The sequence below is a fragment of the Accipiter gentilis genome, chromosome 18 (genome assembly GCF_929443795.1).
Source record: "Accipiter gentilis chromosome 18, bAccGen1.1, whole genome shotgun sequence".
NCBI classification, from domain to species: Eukaryota; Metazoa; Chordata; class Aves; order Accipitriformes; family Accipitridae; genus Astur; species Astur gentilis.
The window spans coordinates 27,520,849-27,542,327 of NC_064897.1; the positions used below are offsets into that span (position 1 = coordinate 27,520,849).

Here is a 21,479-nt window from a genome sequence, read left to right on the forward strand (position 1 = left end):
GCCAACGCCGGGGCACCCGCCTCCGGGCCGCTCGGTGCCGCCCGTCACCTCAGACGGGACGGCCGGGCCCGCGGCTCGGAGGGAGAGCCGGTGCGCTGCCTTCCCGTTCCCATTGGCCTACGCGACTGTCCGTGAAAAATTTCCACTTTCTCATTGGTCAGCCTGAGAGAGTACCCGCCTAATCAGGGCGGGCCCTGCCCTTCCGTGTCCCACCCAGCCGCTCGAGCCTTCTTATCCGATTGGCCCTTAGGTTTGTTTGTCACGAGCTCAGCTCTCCTATTGGGTAGAAAGCACCGGACACGTCGCGAGGGCTCCGTTGTGTGTGTGTGTATATATAGAAAACAGGTCGAGCTGGCAGTAGTTCTCCTATTGGCTTCGCGCGCTTCGAGAGGGCGTGGCCGCCCCTCATGAATAACAACCACCCCTCCCGCCGTCGTCATGGCTACAGGCTAATCGCCCCTCCTTTCTCCGCCGGTGATTGGCTGGCACCGCCTTGGCGGGTGGGAGGCGTGGCCGCCGCACCTCCCCGGGGCTGAGGGGCGGGCGCGGGGAGGGGAGGGGGTGGGGGAAGGAGGGCCGGGGCAGGGAAGATGGCGGCGTCGGAACGGAGCCGATCCCCTATGGGGGGGTCCCCGGTGCCTGCCTGTATGTTCGCCCCGGAGCCCGGTTCCCCGGGCGGGAGACCTCGCGTAGCGGCGGCCGCCTGTCCCCTCCGCGCCGCCTTCGACGCCGAAGACGGCGAGGCGCTCAACGGCGAGCCCGAGATCGACCTCACCAGTAAGGTAGGCCCGACCCGGCGAGGTGAGGGGAAGGGGGGCGGTGGGTCGGGCGGTGGCGAGCGCCATCACCCCGCCGGGTCCCGCTCTGCCCTCTCTCTGGCAGCCTCCTAGCCCGTGGGGCTGCTCTCCCCCCCCTCCCGCCCCGGCCCGGCCGCAGCGGGACCAGCCCCTTTCCTCACCGCTCCCCCTCACCTCAGGGGCCGCCTTGCCTCACTGGGCTGGGGGTGTCACCTCAGGGGCTTCCCCGAGGACTGGAGCTGGGGAACCAACATCACCCGGCCGGGCGACAGAGCCCGCCGTGCCGTGGGGAGGCGGCCGGGAGAAGGACGGTATTAAAGTTGAGGTACGAAGAGCTGAGAGCGAGAAGTGCCCTGGCCGGGGAAGGAGGGTGCTGGCAGGCTTGTCCTCCCTGCTCCTTCCCCTCCTCGGCTCCCCGGGGAAGCACCTGCAACGGGTGTTGGATCCTCTCAGCAAGCGCAGGGAGGGTTTGAAGCTGACAGCTGCTTTAACGTCTCGCTAACGTTTTTCCTCTGCGATGGTTCTCTGTAGTTATCTCTGCTGCCAGTCATACAAGTTCCTGGGGCTTTCTTCACAATCTTAAAAGCAGGTCAGAGCTTGTAACTTTTGAGCACAAGGGCTCGGCAACAAGGGTGCCTTGCTCTTGCAAACCAGGTTAAGTCAACACAAAGAGGTAAAGGTTTGTTCACCTTGTGCAGTTCCTTTCTAGGATCCAAGTGACAAAACTGTGGTGGTCTTATTTCTGCCAGAATCCGTTCTCATTTCCGTCTTGCAGGAAAGTACATTGTAGTAATACGTGCATGCCAGAGCCCGCCACAGACTGCATTAGCTGCCTTTCCACACCATCTTCTACTTTTTCCCAATTGGCTGATCTCTTTAACCGTATACCTTTTGCTGACAAGGGTTTGATGTATAGTGATGCCACCTCCTGCTCTAAAGTCTCCTGATTACTTGGTTCTGTCCACTTGTAATTATGTGATCCAGAAGTCGGCATAGCTGGTGTTTCCTTCCTGTTCTTCTGCCATCCCTCCTCTTCACACTTCCAGCTGGAGTTGTTCCAAAGTCCTGGATTTTCTTGCCCTCCATGGAGAAACGGAGAGAGAGGAATTGTGGTGTGTGGATGTGGAAATGTTTGTTTTTGAGGGGATAACCAGATATTTTACAATGTGGTACTACTGTATTAAGATGTCTTATAAGAAAGTAAAGAACAGAAATCAAACCTGCAGTATTTATTGAGCCACCTGTTCGTGCCTTAATGAGCTGGACAAGATTTTGATACAGGATGCCAATATCGATCTGTGCTTTGTCTTGGACGTGGCTGATGTGGAAGAGGGCCCAGGAGGACGCCAAGGCCTGCGTCACCGATTCTTGACGGCCAGGAACCTGACCAAAAACTCTGACGAAGAGAGAGGAATGCTTTTCTCCCACAACCTCCATTTGTGTTGTCAGCCTGTCTTCCATTCCTAGAAATCTGCAGGCACTATGGAGGTGATAGGTAAGCATTTTTTTTACCTTTATTACAAGTTACTTTTCCATACAGCAGTGTACACCTGCTGTCTTTTCCCTAGACCTTTCATTCATCCCCATCTTGGATGAGAGCTAAGACTGGGATCTCTGCCCCATTTCTCCAAGTTAGTCTCCTGCTGTGTGCTCAAAACAGCAATCCCATATGGTGAGAATGCAGTAGCTAATGTGTCCCCCCCTCCCCGGTCCTATCCCCCCATCTTGTCTGTCTTCCCAGTTGAATTGCTGCCCTCCAGTTCCGGCTTAAAATGGTGATTCCCACTGCAGTCAGTTTGTTTGCTAGTTGCTACTTCTGTCCTGGTCTGACCCACCCCCTCGCTGTTCTCCCAGTCCTCCCCCAGTGTGTTCATTGTAAGGTGTGCTCTTTTTAGAGAGGAACACTTTGGGATTTGGTTGTCAAGTACACCTTGTCAGCTGGTCAAGCAAACAGTTCCATTCATCAGCACAAATTCGTTATCGTGTCAATCTTAATGGGTATTTGTTTTCCCTTCAGTACTAACACACTGCAGTAGCAATCATCTTTCAGGTCAAAACCATATCATGCAAGGCTATTAGTGAAACTGATACTTATATTACATCTACATTGATAACAGAACATTAATAGCACTTGAACTGTGTGTGTCCACAGGACATAGAAAGCAAAATATGACATTACAGAAGGTGCCTTTCCCCTGACTTTTCAATGGCTCACGGTGGCCTTCCACCCATGCAAAATGTCAGGCTGTGTTATATCCAATAAAGAGCAGCACTACGTACCACATAGTATTTGGTTTACCCTTAATCTTTATGGTTTGTCTGCCTCATGGATATGGGATGCTTCTTTTGTAAGGACTGCCCGTAGTAGTGCTGATGTAGCCTGAGTTCAATCTCACTAGTGTCTTGAAATTGCTGTTAATTAATGAGATGGCCTCTTGCTTGCTGTTGGGCAGTGCAGAATGGCACAGTCCAACTTGTCCCCCTGGAGTAAGCTCAGACAGCTATAGGTATTACCCACCTCCGGTGTTTGTTAATCCCAAAACCGATCAGAGGAAAGGTGGGAAAAGCCACCTCGCTCCAGAGATTTGGAAGGGACTTTAGAGACGGCATCTCAAACTTGAGATGTATTTCCTTCTGCTGTCATGAGAATAAAGCAATAACTGGTTGTTACTTTTTTGCCCTATAGGAAATCTGAGATTGCTAGACCCACGTGGCTCCTACTGTTAACTGCTCAATACCTGGCAAAGTGGAAAGAACAAAAGTGAAAATTTTTGACTTTGTGAAAACCTCTGAAAAACACAAATATGTAGTGCAAGCGTGGAGGGGATTGCTCAAAGGTGAAAATCAAAAAAAGCAGGGAGGCCGAGATGGAGGGCCTCTCTCCAACCAGGGAGGTGGCAAAGAACAGGCTCCCTCTGTCCAGGGAGCTAGCTAAAGAGATCTTCAAAACAGCAAGTGAAGTCTTGCAGTGACCCAGGAAACTGCCAAACTGGCGGGGGGCTGCGGGCTGCAGAAGCAGGCATTAGAAATACTGAACAGCATTGGAAGGTGTGGTCCATGAAAGCTGCTATTTGTTCTACGCATCCTTCTCTTGACATCCCACTATATCATATCAGCTGTAAGCGTCGGTGGCCCCAGGGTAGGCTCTGGAGACGGTCTACCACTGGAACACCCTTCAGCAGCACCTTTGCATGGCAGTGAAAGCAGCAGGATGGCGGAACAGTGTTTTGAGCTGATGTGTGTGGGTACCATGCTGTTTGAGACCCCAGCCCTCCTGCCTGGCACCATGAAGAAAGGCTACAGCGAGCTGCTCAGCTGAAATGCCCCCTGGTACTTTAGGCAAAACCCTGCCCACTCGTACTGCTGAAGCATTTGAACTTGCAGAAAAATGAAGCTGGTGATGAGACTTGAAGAAACTGAAGTTAGTGTGCCTCTGCGCTGGTGGCCCCTGTTATTTTATTGATCTTTTATGTGTATGACAGCCTATTTAATAGATCTTCCTGAGTCCCTGACCTGTGCTGGTGCGCTAGCCTAAACAGTGAGCCTGTCTGCTGTGCTTCCAGGAATTCCTGAAAGTGCTTGCTGGGCAAAGCAAGCCCTACACATCAACACACAGCCTTCCATTCCTGTCCCGATCAAGCCTCTGAAGCATTGCTGATTTCCCTCTCAATACATTTACATCCGGTGGTCTCCTTTAAGAAGAAAACAAAACCAAGAGAACAACTAAGAAAGGCAAAACTCAGTCCTTTGTAGCATGAAGTAGAAGGACCATGTGGCCTTCCAGATCAGAGTGCTTTGCTACCCTTTGCAGACCATGCCAAGTAGTTAAAAGGCTTAGGTAGGGCATGTGTCTAAAAGAGGCGCGTGAAGGTGATTTTTTTCTGTTGTAGCTGTCCAGTCCTTGCAGACACATACATGCTCTATGTGACCCTTAACGTTTGAAGAAAGGCTTGGTTTGGCTGCCTTAAACCTTCTAACCAGCACTTGCTGCCTGTGCTTCAGTTTTCCAGATGCAAGCATTGCGGTAGTTTTGAAAGCTGCTTAAGTGTTATTTGTGGGGTTTTGGGTTCCCTTACACTAGATTTCTAGTAAAGGTCTTCATCCACTGTGTAGTAGTAGTAGGTGGTCAAGGTAGTTACTCCCTGAATACACATTGTGTTAGCTGTGCTAGCAAGCCAGGCTGTGTTAGCAGAGAATGTTGGGCAGGCTTGAAGATGTAATCATTGTGAACTGCCGTAAACCATATGTTTTAGGCAAATCTAGCACAGATTTCAGACTGGCCTTAGTGCATAGTGAAGGGAAGTACATCTTTCTGGGCATGATTTTGGAAGGTGTATGTAAGGACAGCTAGTGGAAGTATGGATTTCATTGAGTGTTGTAGCGTGGCACAGGCCTGCCTACTCATAGGGCTATCAGTAGGTGATAGCCTTTACAACTCTTACTAAAAGTGCCTTTTTAACAGAAATGTGTATCTCAATTGCAACAGCTATTGAGCCACTGTACCAGGATGCTCAGCCACCAACAGATTTGTAACCATGGAGGCAGCCAGAGAGCAGGTAGCCAGTCAGTCCTGAACAGCTGATGAAGGTCTTGGTCTGCCACTGCCACAACACCATTGTGGCCACTCTGTGCGAGCGTCCTCAGCTGTACTGTATGAGCGACACAGGTTTTTGCAAGAAATGGTGCTACACTGTTCTGTTCTAACAAAAATCCTTCCCGAAGTGCTGCCTTGTTGTCCTCGTTTTCTGCTTTGTTTCTGTCTGCTTTTTCCTTCTCTTGATGCCTCTGCAGGGAAGGGCAAAGGAAGTTGTGGTTGTTGCAATAACTGCAGTCAAAGCTTGTTGGTAACACAGCTGCTTGTTTGTAAAACTGCAGGTCTCCACTGGTGAAATGTTCAAATATACTCGTACAAACTGCTTTGTATGTCTGTCTCTCAGCACTGTAGCGTGAAGTACCTAAAGTTTTGTTAGGCATTTGAAAATACTGCTTATTCGTGTTCTCTCCTTCCCCTCTGCCCCCTCAGAAGGTAAAAGGGGAGATCAAGTGTGTGAAAGACTTACAAGATGCTTTAGGTTTTGATGCCTAGGTGTGCTCTGCAGTGAGGTCTGGCTGGCTTCCTCTGGCTGTTCCATCATGCTCTGGAGGAGCAGCAGCACTCTGTGCAGCGGAGACTGTGGAGTACCTCGCTAAGGAATTTCTTTGGAGAAAATACCTCCTCCCCTTTCTGTTTTCCTTGCATGGAAACATGTATTACACAGAAGTAGAAGTGGGATGTTCACTTAAATGTGGCTTTTAAACATTGGTTACTTCAAAATGAGATGCTTGGTATTCTTACTTTCTTTGAAGTATATCTTCCAACATAAATGAACTCTGAGCTCAGACAAATAACCTTCCACAGTGTCACAAGGAAATAGCTGTCAGCAAAGCTGTTTTTTAAAAAAACAAACCACCAGAAAGTGGTCCTTGAAAAAGAGCCCTTCTCTTTCAATAAAGCACATGAATTGATTGTCATTATAACTGAAGCTGGTTTTGATATGGTTTGCTTGACATCTGCAAATGGATATTTAATCTTTTTTCCAGCTGGTGATGGTGAGTCCAACTTCAGAGCAGTATGACAGTTTGCTCCGGCAGATGTCAGAGAGAATTGATGAGGGATGCGGGGAGACCATCTATGTCATTGGTCAAGGATCAGGTGAGTATAGCTTCCACAGGAAAAACAACAAAAACCATTAAATTTTAAGAAAACCCTACTTCATCTAACCGGACTGCTGCTGAAGCTAGTACTTATGTCTCCAGAATAACTTGGAAACCTCCATAAAGTATAGCAGAACACATGGGACAGATTCTTTTGTTTTATTCCTGCCAGCAACTGTCTTACGTAGTGGAGCCAAACATACTTTTTTTGTACAAAATCATACAAGTCTTTTCTGGAAATAAAGCATAAGTTGTCTGGGCACACCGGGAAAAGACAAAGGATCTGAAATGATAATAACAGTTTTAGTACAGACATCCTCAGTGTCTGATGGAGGTCTTGTTCTGTCTGGTTTTGTTCACTTCTCCCTTGTAAATAACAATATTTTTACCCCACAGGAATGTATTGGAGATACTTCAGATAACCAAAATGTATGCTGCTGCCTTTCTTTGTTAGTGTGTGGTGTGTGTCTATACTATGGAGGGAAAGGTTTTCTTTTTCTCAGCGTGAGGCCTTTACTGTCACATTAACTCGGGTGTGACTGCAGTCAGTTGCCTTTGCAGATTTTAGCAGTTAGCATGGGTTACCTTTTTGTTCTTTTTCACAATTTGCATCTGACACTGGTAGAATAATATTGAACATGGCCTTGCTTTGAAATGGAATTTTTTTTCTGAATGCAAAATATTGTCTATGGCTATCATAAGGCTAAAGGCATGTTTCAAATATGTTAGATATCTGTTGGATATCAAGTTGTTATGATCAGACATTCTACTAGTTACTATGTTTGGGGAAGAATACAAAACCCTGATCGTCAGTGCCAGGGTTGGCTGAGATAATAGAGGGAGAGACTAGCGTTACCCTAGAACTGTCTCCTTTTTGGGTTTTCTTGGCGTCTTGCAAAGCAGCCAACATAGAAGAGAAGCCAGGATTAGATGGCCAGTGGTCATGCAGCCAATATCATGGGGATAATGCTCTCGCTTCCAAGCGAGCTTCCCACGTGTAGTCTGAATCCTTGGTGTTTGGGATAACCACATCTGCTGCAGAGATGTAACTAGTCAGGCTAGTAACTGCTTTCTCTTCTAGGATACTTTGTGAGGGTGTTAACTGGTGGTTGTTGCAATGATGTACTTAGAAGTAGGCATTTGTTTCTTAAAATATGAGCTAAAACTTCTGACTTCATTTTGGGTTGCTGCATAGTCAAGGAAGGTGGGGATCTTTTCTGTAAATTGGAAACTATAGTCAACAGGAAAAAAATCTTGATATCCCTGCCACCGTCACTCCTTCTCATTCATTTTGTGTCTATGATTTCAATCATCATGGATACCCAACTCGGATGGCTGAGAAGCAAGTGAAGACTGCCAGGAAGCTCACTGCTTCATCTGTAGTGACCCTTCCCTTTCTCCCTTGGCTCTTACCCTCTCCTGTCCCCCTACTTCTCATTCCCCTTCTATGACCCAGGACCCCACATGTGGTGCTTTTTGTTTTCCTCACCAGCTTCTCAGCCAGCTTATGAGCTAGGCTGGGAATCACCCAGCAACTCTACATGTGTAGAGCTGTGCAGTAAGTTAAAATGCTGATTAGTTCATGCAAACTGCAGTTACTGCTTACCAGCTGATGAGTCAGCCATGCGCATGAATACAGACACAGCAGTAGCTTTGGTCATCCAGGTGCTATGTGGCTCTCCACCTTTGTTTGTTGGGGGTTTTTTGGGTTTTTTTTATCCACAGAGGAGATTCTGGCCTGAATTCTACAGCTTCTCTGCACCTGGGTTAGGAGAGAAGCTAAGAGCTGTGGTGGCCTTCAAACTGTCTAGATAGTTGCCACTGGCTTGCTCTGACTGTCAGCCCTTCCCTTGGGTGGGATGTTCAGAGGCAGCAGTGCCTCCTTGTTTTTTTCTGGCCTCATGTGCTGTCAGCATTTCTTTCAAGTGCCAGGACGAAGGCAGTGAGACATGCCAAAAACATTGTTTTAACTGGAGTATGTGGGAGCTAAAGAAATTGCTGTGCAGGCCAGACTTGCAGAAAATGTGCACTTGGGATGTGGCTTTATAAAATAAGCTGACTGTTTAAATTGGTCCCACATTCACTGGTTAATTGTGGTGATATTTCACTCCAAGCTTTCCTTTTGTTAATGCTTCTCCCTTTATTGCAATGCGAGAGGAGATGTTGTATCAGACTGAAGGATGTTGCATGCAAAGTACCTTCAGCATGTGAAGTAAAGGAATTAGGCAGAAATGTGTCTTTCTTGCTTATCCCTAAGTATGTGCTTGTAGAAATTGTGAAGAAAACTCCTCTAGATGAAAGATGGTGCTGGATGAAAGATGGTGCTTTTCCAGTATCTTTTAAGACTTAAAGTGTAGACCGTCCTTTTTTAGTGTGGGCAAAGGGTGCTTATTCTGTTTACATGTCTGACATCTCCAGTCCACATATAAATCCTGATCGGTGTGAAAGTCCCAGGCAGAATGACATTGCTGCTGGCCGTTGCAAGGTGGTGCTCACTGACTGTCCTTTGTCTCCTCAACGTCGCGCTAGATGGGACTGAATACGGTCTGAGCGAGGCAGACATGGAAGCATCCTATGCCACGTTGAAGAGCATGGCAGAGCAGATCGAGGCAGACGTGATCCTCCTGCGGGAGCACCAGGAGGCAGGGGGCAAGGTGCGGGACTACCTCGTTCGGAAACGTGTGGGTGACAACGACTTCCTGGAGGTCAGGTGAGGAGCCGGGTGGAGACAGGGTTAGTCAGCAGCCCAGCTGCATTTTTACTGTGTGAGCAGGCCATGATGCTTAGCCAGCAACGCTGATTGAGTCTGGGTGTTGTGGCTACGCAACAAAGGGAATCAAGCTTGACCACTCCTTGCTAATGAAATCGCCTTTTTGTTGTTGTTGCTGTCTCTTTTGTGAACAAACTGTTTGTGGAGATTTGCCTGTGTTTAGCTGAGGGATGTTGCTGTCTAGGTGACAGCTTTGCAGTTTGGGGATCTTTTGTGGGCTGGAGTCCCAGCAGGGAGTCACATGTGTACATGTGTCTGTACGTGTGTGCATATACTGCTGGAATACAATACTTTTGACTAAGGGTTCGATTCTATTCCAAGGCTGTGATGATCCAAGTCACCTTTTAATGGACATATAATAGCTTGTGTAATATGACTTGAGAGTCTGCCCAAACCTGGATGGAATGGATTTCCAACATTTGCCAACAGCCATAATAGCCACCTTTATTGGACACAGAGAAGAAGATTGCTCTAGGAGAGTGTTTTCCCCTAAAACATTTCATTGTTGTTTGAGCTTTTCTGGGAACAGTAATTTAAATTCTGTGCTCTCCCTAGCACATGGTGCTCTTGGAAGATGAGGAATGTGAGAAAGGCAGAGGTATTCTAGACCAAGTTGGGATTTAGTCTTTCTTTTGAACTGCCACAGTGTATATGTTAGATTGCAGAGACTAGGAGTTGGAAGAGAGATACTCTGTATGGCATCAAGCCATGCAGGGTTCAGCTGATGGTGTTCTGGACACCAGTGACATGTTTCCACCGTCTTCCACATCCCAGTCCCCAGAGTGTGGGATCTCTGCTGTTAACTAATAGCTGTGAATCTCTGCTCTGCTTGTGAAGGTCTAACATTTTTTGAATCTCTTTCCGAAGGTTAGGGAGAAAAAGCTAGTTATTAGCAGGATCAGTGGTGTTTGGGGTTTTTTTGATTGCTTGTTTGTTTCTTCAGGTATCAAATTTTACCAGGTTCCTTTTTCCTTTCCTCTCCAGGGTAGCAGTGGTTGGCAATGTGGATGCAGGAAAGAGCACATTGCTAGGTGTCTTGACACATGGCGAACTAGACAATGGCCGAGGCTTTGCTCGGCAAAAGCTCTTCCGCCATAAGCATGAGATTGAGTCAGGCCGCACCAGCAGCGTGGGCAATGACATTTTGGGCTTCGACAGTGAGGGCAACGTGGTGAACAAGCCCGACAGCCACGGTGGCAGCTTGGAATGGACAAAGATCTGTGAGAAATCCACCAAGGTCATTACTTTCATTGACCTGGCTGGTCATGAAAAGTACCTGAAAACCACCGTCTTTGGCATGACTGGCCATTTACCTGACTTCTGCATGCTTATGGTAGGTGACAAGAAAGATGTATGGTACCAGTAGGAGCGGGGCTGCTCACAGCTGTAACAGTCTCAACTTCCTTCCTATTGCAAAGTTCCTGTGGGGTTGTGGAAGGAGGCAGCATCTCCCAGAGGTGAAGAGCAGCAGCCACTGTGCATATCTAGCCAGGGCTCTGAGGCAAGTGCCCCAGGACTGTCAGTCTCAGACAGGCCCAAGATGTATGGTTCTTGAAAAGTAAAAGATTTCTAAACTCCAGAACACCTTGCTAAATCAATGAGTCCTTAGCCAGTGTCCAACAGCATTTGAAATGAGCTGAGTCTGCTCATACAGTCTCAAAGACGTGTCTACAACCTAATCGCAGCCTACTGCATGTCTGACACGAGACACTCTCTGTAACCCAGCTCACTGCAGGAGGAGTGTTTCCATCACCTTATCTTGTATCCCTGGTGTAGGTTGGCAGTAACGCTGGGATTGTTGGAATGACCAAGGAGCACTTGGGCCTGGCGCTTGCACTTAACGTTCCCGTCTTCGTTGTGGTGACCAAGATTGACATGTGCCCTGCCAACATCCTCCAAGGTGAGTCCTACGAGCTCTCTTCAGGGCTGTTTCTTACCTCCGTATGTGCTGTTGTCCTCTGCTTCGGTTGAGGAATTACTGCTGCAGGAAAGCTGCTTTATCTGGTTTTGACTGTATCTTAAACACCTTCCAGAAGTGTATCCTTTTCCCCTGCCCATTTTGGAGGCAGTTCACTCGTAGTCACCATTTCAAAATTACTTGAGTTGGGGGACTCAGCTGGACAACCCAAAAGTGTTCGCTACAGGGTTTTGCTTAATTGAGTTCTAAGGGGAGAAGCATACAGTTGGGGTTGTGGCTTTGCTTTCTCTCTGGGTGTTTAAACCTGGAGGGAAGGTCTGGAAGTTCTCTTGAAAGCTGCTTTCCTTCTTGCCCGTAGTTTGAGTGTGATCTTAAGCTGTGATCAAACTTGTTTTCTGGCAGCCACTAGGTGAAGGGGCAGCTGCTTTTTACATCCTCCTCACCTGGGCGCTTCTCAGGTATGCTGGCATAACTACAGCAGCTCCATCCTCTGTCTGAACAACCAACCAAAGCTTAATAAATCATTGTTCAAAGCAGCTGCATATGTGGGCTATGGTAGCAGGACTGGGCTAGACACAAGTGGGGATGGCAGTAAGCAGCAGGGGCTACTGGATTTTTTGCTCAGCAGCAGTTAAAGCAGCACCTCTAACCCCAGCAGTGTCCCTTTAACCTATGCTTGACGTTTTTTCAGGCTATGACTAACTCTCACCTTTAAAATCCCCTTGATGCATTTCTCACACCTTCAGGAACATGATGTGATTAATTGGAGCAATGTTTTTTTTGATAATCAGCCCTAAGAACTGGGAAAGTGAATGCTCCCAGTACTGTCTGCAGTTAGTTCATTATTGTAAAAATCCTAAATATGTTTCGGGTAAACAGACGCATAGGATCAGTAGATAATCTAAATGTCTCTATAATAGATGTTTGACAAATGAATGTAAGGCCTGACTGTAAGATAATAACTGGGAAGGAAGGAGAACGTTTGGTTCAGGGTGAGGAGAGAAGAGCTGCTCTTGGGAGAAGCCACTCCTGTGTCATGTTCTGTTTAAATTAAATAGACACAAGATTTGGCTCAAGTGTGTCTGTGAAGAGCAGATGGCATGATTAGATGTTTGTGTTTCTGTATGCAAAACATTACTTTCCTGTAGGCAATCATTTGTTCACAAAAACCATCTAATTGGATGACAATTGTAGCATATAAATGATTTGCTCTTTTAAGCCCCTACTAGCCCTTTTTCTCCCCTCATTTATTGTAAGGCTTTTTGCAGGAGGCTGATGCTAGTGCATCAGATAATGCCCCTGCTGGCTGATAGGTATGAAGCTTAGAAATTAAATTGAAAAGAGGCAAAAGATCAAAGTTGGGAGCCATGAGATTTGTCCCAAAATACTTATTTCTGGATCTGGTCCACCAACACTGTACTACTCTGTGATGGTGATCTTTACCTCTTTCACGCTTCTCTAACCTTCTAGGGCAGGTTGATTGCCAGGGAAAGTGTGTTGAGGGTTGTTTGGTCAAAATTGATTTCTAATTCACGTATTCTCAGATATTTCAATTCCTGAGTGCTGCTAGTTTTCATTTAATTCAATAAGAAAAATCCTTCACAGGAAGAGGATACCTTGTATACTGCTTAATACCTTGTAACTGCTTAAAGCTACTTAATAGACAGCTATAAAATGTCTACTTCACAGCATTGCAGTTGTAGATGCAAACATGTGAGTGTCTGTTCATGTATGGTGTCGCTTGGCAGCAGGCTAGCTGGCATGAAATGGAAGATGGAATGGCTCCTAAGTCCCACCTGGGCTGCGGCAAACTCAGTCTCACTCACACACCTTTAGCCATCTTCTCCTGTCTATTTGTGGCAAGAGTGCCAGTATCCCTTCGGGGAGAGACCCCACAAAAGCGATTTGTAAAGACGGGAGATGCTGCCCTAACAATATTCATTTCACCCTTTAAGAAACCCTGAAGCTGTTACAGCGACTGCTGAAGTCCCCAGGGTGCAGGAAGATTCCCGTGCTGGTTCAGAGCAAGGATGATGTCATTGTAACAGCCTCCAACTTCAGCTCAGAGAGGTAACGGGAGTAGAGGAGAGTCGTTTCTCTTTCGATCCTATTTGGAGACTGGGTGAGAAGATTCAGAAAGAGAGTCCCATTGTCTAGATGTGTGAAGGTTGCATCTGCCATGTGGTGTGTTGATTCCATAAGAATGTGTTGATTCGGAGATTGACCTGCTTGTGTTCCCCTCTCTGAGACAGAAATGAGAGGCTGCTTCTGGGCAGTCTGCAGAAGATGGCAGGGTATTCGGCTTCCTTCAGTCCTGGAACCTTACTTACACCTACCTATTCCTGAATGTCATTAGAAGGCAGAGGCAATGTTGCAGGTTTTCACACATGGGGTGTTGTGCATCTGACTGCTTGCCAGGCTCTCCCTTCCTAGCACTGTGTATTGAATTCAGTCCCAAGATTTTGGCTGTCGCCCCACACATGGAATTCCAGGCAGGGAGGTGAACTAACTCCTTTTTTATCAATTTTCCGTTACAGGATGTGCCCAATTTTCCAGATTTCAAATGTCACTGGGGAGAACCTAGATTTGCTGAAGATGTTTCTTAATCTCTTGTCTCCACGGACCAGTTACAGGGAAGAAGAGCCGGCAGAATTCCAAATAGATGACACTTACTCTGTGCCGGTAAGGGGCCTGGTATTTGGAAGAATTGTCTCCTCCTTCTTTCAGGTTGAAGAGGCATCTTCCCTAGAGAGGGGAGTTCTAGAGCTCTTCTGCTAGCACGGTCAAGTAACCCCAATTACTATTTTTTCTTTTTTGGCATAGGGTGTAGGAACAGTTGTGTCTGGGACGACACTGAGAGGTCTAATCAAGCTAAATGACACCCTGCTGCTAGGGCCAGATCCCCTTGGCAACTTCCTACCTATTGCTGTCAAGTCCATCCACCGCAAGAGAATGCCCGTCAAAGAAGTGCGGGGAGGCCAGACTGCCTCCTTTGCTTTGAAAAAGGTGAGATGATCTGCTCTGGACTCCCAGAACAGGAACCACCCTCCTAATTTTAATGTGGGAGTTCAGCTGCAATCAGACTGCTGCTGCAAACCTCAGCTGCCTCACTTCACAGTGCATTAAAATGCCATAGAACCTCTGTGGGTCCTACGTCGCGGTTGCTCCACCTGACAGCTGCCAGGTAATAGCAGTGGGACCCAAGGTAATGAGGAATAGTGTTGGAGATGCGTAACAAAGCAGAGGCATTGCAAGAAGTCTTCTCTTGTGCCACAACTGCATGGGTGGCCTAGGCAGGGTATTTACACTATTTCTCTCAACTTGTAGGTCTAGCTGCATGATTTGTGGTTTAAAAATTAGCAAAATTTGATGCGATTCCTCTGGCGAAAGGTCAATAGAAGCTGCACTGATTTTAAGGGGATATAGTTTAAGCTATATGAAACTTCACGTGTTCAGTCTTACCGTTTTGTGTTAACAGACATCATGCTTTTCAAGAGATCATCTGCTTGGGTAATGTGCAACTAGGATGTATGTTTTGCTTTTAAAGGATGAGTTAAAACTTATGTGTCGGTGTCCAGCATTCCCAGCACTGTAACTAAGGCGTCCTTAGAAACTTCAGCTGTACTTGATTTTTGCAACCTTTGCATAACAGCATTACATACTGCTAAACAGGTCTGGCTTCGCCTTTTGGTGAGCACGAGTTTACATCTATGAAATCCCTTAGGATCCTTCTGGACACAGTTAGCCAGGGAAGCAAATTTCTTCCCTGGAGGATCATGCTAAGGTTTTTTGTGTCTCTGCTTTTCAGATCAAGCGTTCTTCCATCCGGAAGGGCATGGTAATGGTGTCACCCCGCCTGAATCCACAAGCATCGTGGGAGTTTGAAGCAGAGATTCTGGTGCTCCATCATCCCACCACCATCAGCCCACGATATCAGGCCATGGGTATGTGTCTCAGTGTTGTCTCATCTTTGTTCCCAGTGGTACCAGTTTATATCAGCTCTTGCCTGAGATCATTTTTCTCCTGATGGCTCTGTCAGCCTGAATATAAGCCATAGTTCCTGGTTTGACCTTTCCCAGCAATGCATTAGAGAGAGAGGAGGGAGCTGACAGAGGAGAGTGGCAAAAGCTGTAGGTAAAAAGGAGATGTGTGACTCCAAGTGTACTTGGAGCCTGTCTGAGCCAGATCTCCAGGGTGCAGAGATTCTTCAGCTTCAAATGCTGACTGAGAGCCTCATTTGAGGTTCTGCCCTCTAGCCAAGCTGCTTGGCCTGTAGGATTCTGTTGAGGATGCTTCAAGAAAGTCTCCATTCGAAGGCAACTGTTCTAGGTTGTATGTGTTTTCTTTTTGAGGACTGAACAATGGCAGCCGTGTGACCTGTATAGTCTTTGGTACACAGTAGATTTTTACATTCCAGACTTGGCGCTGTTAGCTGTAGGGTAGCAAGAGCAGCCTTAGATGTCTATCTGAAGCTTATTCCACTAATGGCACTGGCTGTTGAAAGCCTTTGTGCATTACATTCACAGTGCATTGTGGCAGCATCCGTCAGACGGCCACAATTCTCAGCATGGACAAGGACTGCCTGCGGACGGGGGACAAAGCCACAGTGCACTTTCGCTTCATCAAAACCCCGGAATATTTGCATATAGACCAGCGTCTGGTCTTCCGTGAAGGACGCACCAAAGCTGTGGGTACCATCACTAAGGTAAAGGCTGAAGAGTCCGACTTTTTTTGCCCATTAGCTACTTTTGGTGCTGAGAAGCCAGCAGGAGAATCCGGATAGCTCTGGAAAATTGAGGAAAAAGGCCATCTTTCAATCACAAACGTCAGCTCTGGCATGGGTTGCAGATGACCCAATTTGTTTTGTTGTGTGGTGGGTCTTTAGCTGGTGTGAATGAGGGAGTGTGAAGGTGGGGGTTGAGCCAGATGCCTGTGGTTCTTACAGTTTGGTCTCTTTCTGACAGCTTCTAGTTGGTCTCTTCGAGTCATATTGAGGAGGTTTAAGTGCCACCTCAGCTGGGTGGCCCTTTCCAACCTGTCAGGGTTCTTGAGGGCAGCTCAGAGGCCTAGATTCTTTGAACAGCTGCTGCTGCATTCTTCCCCTGATGGCTATTGGTATCAATTCTCTCAAAACTTGTTGTTAAAAAGCAGCATTGAGCCTTGCCATATTGGCCTAGCTGTTTTAATGCTGATTTTGGCCTCTCCCTTTGTAATTTGCAGTTACTCCAGACCACCAATAACTCGCCAATGAACTCCAAGCCACAGCAGATCAAGATGCAGTCAACCAAGAAGGGAGCTGTTACAAAACGAGAGGATGGTGTTCCCCCAGCTGGGACAGCAGCTGGGGGCCCACCAGCAGGGGACGAGGCCCCCTCGACAGCCGCAGCGCCACTGACACCTACTGCTCTGCAACCATTGGTAAGTGAGGAAAATATCATGTCTGTCCTAGCTGTTTGCATTCTGGTTTCATCTGTTGGAGGAAGGGCACTCTAAAGCACAAGCGTTCTCCCCTCATACCTTTGAACTCACCTTAGGACTCAACATGCAAGAGAAACAAATAGAAATATAAGCAGTCTCACAGCAGAAATCAAAATTTTCTGATGACTAGATGACTCGTCATGGCTGACCTTTCAGCAGCTAGCAGCTTATCATCCTGGTACAATTCAGGTTGGACCTCAGGAAGCGTCTAGTCTAACCTTCTGCTCTAAGTAGGATTAGCTGTGAGGTCAGACCAGGTTGCTCAGGGTTTTATCCAGTCATGTCTTGAAAACCTCCAAGGAGGAAGACTGCACAACCTGTTTTGCTACTTGACTGCGCTCACGGTGAAGAAGCATCTCCATATACCCGGTAGCTGAACCAGTGAAACATCTAACAACCAGTCACAGAATGGGTCTCTGCTGTCTGAATGAGAGGTGGAACATCCCTACACTAGAGAAATTACAACCTAAGCAGTAGTATCAGACACAGGTCATCTGCCCTGTCAGGGAGGGAGGATGGAGACATCCAAGGGGGAGAAAAGGCTTATCGTTCTAGAGAAATTTATCCAGGTTGTTTTGTTGGTTAGGACTTCTCAGCTTAGTTTTTCTAAGAAAGGATACCTAGCCTTTCTGGTCTGAAAGGAGCAGAAACTCAATTCTAACTGCAGGCTTTGGGAGCTATTTATCAGCTTTATTACTGATAGGAGAAAGGTCTTCTCCTTTTGGTGTATTTATCTAGTATGTGAAAGGTTCAGGAGCTGACTCTGTCAAGAGACCTGGTCAGAGTTCCCCCTCTTAATTTTAGCTATCTTAGCTGCCATTGGTCAAATCTCACCCTCTTGAGCCAGGCTGGCTGCTGAAAGAGGGCCCTCTGGCAGGGGTTCTCTCCCTTTGCATATTCTGTGGCTTCTTACTGATCCCCCATCTCCTCCTTGTCTTGTAGCGTCACTGTGGTTGTAAGTAGGGGTCCCATCTTGCTTTTTGTTTCGTCCCTCCCCCTGAGACTCTTGTGTTGCTTTTGTTCTTGCTTACCTCTGCCTCTCTCTCCTTGCTGCTTCCCCTCAGCCTGCACTGGATGAAGAGCCCCACATCCGCGAGGGCAATAAGGTATTTGGCTGCTTTAAAAGAGAACGGTGGGCTTGCTGGCCTGAGGCTGGGAACAGAGTCAGGTTAGCAAGAGAGCCCTGGCAGGGTGGCGGGGGGTTCTCTTTCCATTCTGCACAAAGCCAAGGGAGCCTGAGGTTTCGATTTCTCAGGTACTGAGCCCCATGGCACCTGCTGAGTTTCATGGGAGTGAAGCGTTCAGAACATTGGGAAAGCAGGTCCTCCCCAGCCTTGAAGGGTTGAACTTCATGGTGTATCTGTCTCTCCTCCTTTCTTCATGGTGTGCTTGTCTGCCTTATCTCCTTCCTGCAGTGGTAGGAAGCTGATCAGTCACAACTGCCCTCCTGCTGTCTGGATGTTTGTGTAATCCATCTGAACTCCTGCTGTGTTGATATTCTGATGCAGAGGTCACTGCTCACTGGTATCTTCTTGTTTTTCAGTCAAAAGTCGGAGGAGGAGGCCGGCGACGTGGGGGTCAGCGCCATAAAGTGAAGTCTCAGGGAGCCTGTGTGACTCCTGCCAGTGGCTGCTGAATTTCTTACACCTCCTCCCTCTGAGGAATTCCTCCCCTTCCCTTCATTTCTTATCCAAAAGATCCAGAGCAGCTTAAACCAAAACCCATCCCAGCTGATTGGCTGCAGAAGAATCGTCCCTCCTCCCTGAAGGAAGCGATGGAGAGGAGCATAATTTATAAGCTAATGAAGGTGATAAGACACACAGAACTGAGTAACTGACACCTTCCTCCTCCCCCTATTGACACGTTTTTGTACATCATGGGCTTAGTTTTTATTCTTATTAGTTTTTATTATATTTTGTGTGCATGAAGACGAGAGGAGAGCCTGGATAGAACTGCGAAGAGCCAGTTAGCTGCCTCCCTCCTCCCTCACCCCATTCTGTCCACAGGACTTGCTGCTCTCCTCCTATTTGCTGTCTCAGATCCAGGGGTTATCAACCACCTGTAATTTCAGACTTGCAAAGGTTAAAACACGTTGCTTAGGATGGCTCCATAGGGCATTATTTCCTCACCACTGTGGCCCCGTGCCAAATAATGTTTCTGGATTCCATCCCTCTTAAACTATTTCTAAGTAGGTTTAATTTAATGTTCTAGTGACTGAAGTTTGAAGGAGTACTAAGAAAGTTCATTAGTTGGAGATCTAAGAGGGAAACAAATTGGAAAGCAGTTCTTGATGTTAAGTTGAGGAATCCTAAATATCCCTCTCAAATACAATGATGATAGCACTTAAGATTTCAGTTAGAGACAGAATTAAATGGGCAGTCATTTGCCCATCCTGTTCCCTTTCCCATCATGCTGCTTTTCCTATTGTTTGTTCAGTGCACATTGGAGCAAATCTGTCCTGCCTCTCAAGGCCGCGGCAACTCAGTTGACAGTATTAAGAATATAGTGCAGGAATACTTGGTCCGTCCCTTGAGCCAGAGAAAGCCTTCTCACCTCAACGGACAGAGATCAGAGGTGGTAATACACCTTTGGAACAGAGACACCAGACAAACATGACCTCCCCTTGATTTTGTTTACTCCCAGATTTCCCAAATCTTTTCTGGAACTCACTGGCCAAACTTTGCCATGGCAGAGGTAGGATTTGTCTTCTCCCCTCTTGGCCAAAGAGGGCAATGATGGATTGGTACCAAACTTAGCGAAGTGCTTTCAGGTTTGGAAGTACGTGGTAATTTTTCTGACTTTTGTTTAATTTTTTTTTAAGGTGTTTTTTTTTTTTTTTTTAATGACAAATTCTGGCTTCTCCAGGAAGGCCCTGCAAGGACGGTCTATGAATTAACTATTGTTATCATGTCTTTTAACCATGGGTTGTGCAAGTGATCAATTCCCTGCTTATGTTGATCTCGCTTCTAACCCTGCCTCTTCGCTTGGCTCCCATGAGGACAGGAGTTGTTATCCTCGGCCGGTTTGTGGTGAGCTGTGGGAGCATGGTAGCATTTTGAGAGAGGAGGTGGCATCCTCAGCAAATCATTGCTCTCCCCAGCAGGTGCTCTCCGTTTTCTGTGAGGGCTTCCTCCTCTGATGAAGGACTTTTATTTTATTTAGAGGAGGACTGAAAAGTTTCTGTCCCTCCTTAGTGGGTTGTTCCTGGTTCTCACTCTGTGGCACCTGTGTGGAGTTCAGTCCAGTTCCCCTTGTGATTCGAGGTAGGCTTTCAAGCTGACTGAGAGACAGTAGGCTCGGGAAAGCGGGGAGAGCGCATCTCCTAACACCGGCACCAGCACTCCAAGAGCATTAAGCAGCATGGGAGAGGCAAGGAATGTGGTTTAGAGATGAGGGTGCTTTGCCTTAGAGACTGCAGTGGCCTGAGCGTGGGTGGCAGGGGGAGGTCAGACAGTCCTTTCCAAGCTATGTGCCTAAATACCAGCACTCTCCTGGCGAGGGAGGAACTATAGGCGGCTACAACACTAATAGCACCCGCATTGTGAGGGGGTGTGAAGTGTGGCTAAGCAGGGCACGAGGGCCTGGTTTGTTTGTCTTCTGGCCCTGTAGCAGCATCAAACTGCATCTGATTTCACTGCCCTCTGCTTCTGAGGGGAGCAGAGAGCTCCAGGCGGTTTTCTCTTTCTCCATTCCTTGTGCTCCAAATGAAGGAGACACTGCTGAGACTGGAAGAGGGTTTACTTCAGTACGTGCAAAGGAGGTGGTGTGATCTCTCTTTTGTGACCAGCATTCAAAGATCACTCGGGCTGGTGTGATCTATAAAATAAATTTTAAAAAAGTTTGTTCCAAGTTCAAGTATGTCTTGTTGCTTTTTGTCCTTCTGAAAAAACAGCGCTTGCGGCCTTAACGCTGAAAGCCAGACCAAGCGGTTTTGCCTGGCACCGTGCTCCTTTGCTGGCTATGAGAGGAGGCTGCATTCGTAGTGACAGCAGTGGAAGGCATGCCACGCCGCAGGAGCGCTGCTGGTGAACCTCTGCACAGCCCCGACAGCTTTTACTCTGCCTAAGATTTAGTGCTTCTCGGTGGTGGAGTGGTGAAGTGAGATTGTTTGCATGGTGTGAGCTGTGCTGTGCAAGTATGTATGTGTGTCAAGAGCTGCTACAGCAAATCATTTGGGGCCAGGTCTGTCAATTGATCAATCAGAGATACTTTGCTAGAGGATGCAGTTTTAGCACAGCACTTCCACTGCCTGCATAAGCTCCTGGGCCCTTGCAGCGATGTGCACCTCACCTCTTTCTGTAAAGACAGCAGGACTTTTCAGGGCATGGAACGGGCCTTCTCCTGCCTCGTCAGTTGATCTTGGAGGGTCACGAAGGCTTTTTCTGCCCTGCACCACCTTTTCCCAACACAGGTAAGTGTTGGGCCGGGAGCTGGTGGTAGCCTGAGCGAAGACCCACCCAGCTCCACTACTCCTGGTGTATCAGACACTACGGACACCTGCGGGGAGCAGGGATGCTGCTGGAGGTGTGCTCACCCCTCTGGTCCTGTCTGTGCTTGAGCCCTTCATCCTGAGCATCCAAAACTCCACCCCTTCCCATTTGTTGTCCAGATAAGTTTCTTCTGCCAGTCCCCCTCCCCATTCTGTGTCCCTCCCCGTGCTGGGACAGCCATGTGCCCAGCATCCCTCCCCCCAAGGAAAACTGGTGAGGGCAGATCCAGGGCCAGCAGAGAACAAGCCTTTCCCTAGGGCAGCCACCTGCAAGGAGCTGCACAGGCACTTCTCACCACAAGCCTGTCTCCAGCCCATCCTGGTTAAGCGGAC

General features: G+C 47.7%; 1 protein-coding gene across 3 annotated transcripts; it reads left to right on the plus strand.

Annotated features, from left to right (window-relative positions):
- The first annotated feature begins 569 nt into the window (after nucleotides 1-569).
- On the plus strand, nucleotides 570-20,512 carry GTPBP1 (GTP binding protein 1). 3 transcript variants are annotated; one of them, XM_049822509.1, is made up of 13 exons: nucleotides 570-782; nucleotides 6,378-6,489; nucleotides 9,021-9,201; nucleotides 10,246-10,594; nucleotides 11,038-11,161; nucleotides 13,135-13,249; nucleotides 13,717-13,861; nucleotides 14,003-14,185; nucleotides 14,988-15,123; nucleotides 15,706-15,884; nucleotides 16,400-16,597; nucleotides 17,722-17,763; nucleotides 18,201-20,512. In XM_049822509.1, exons 1-13 carry the CDS (start codon nucleotides 591-593, stop codon nucleotides 18,291-18,293), a joined length of 2,049 nt encoding a protein of 682 aa, XP_049678466.1. In that variant the 5' UTR covers nucleotides 570-590; the 3' UTR covers nucleotides 18,294-20,512. The 3 variants fall into 3 exon arrangements, with proteins under 3 accessions (XP_049678466.1, XP_049678467.1, XP_049678468.1); XM_049822511.1 differs by lacking the exon at nucleotides 570-782 and adding an exon at nucleotides 4,232-4,667; XM_049822510.1 differs by lacking the exon at nucleotides 17,722-17,763.
- Nucleotides 20,513-21,479: the final 967 nt, after the last annotated feature.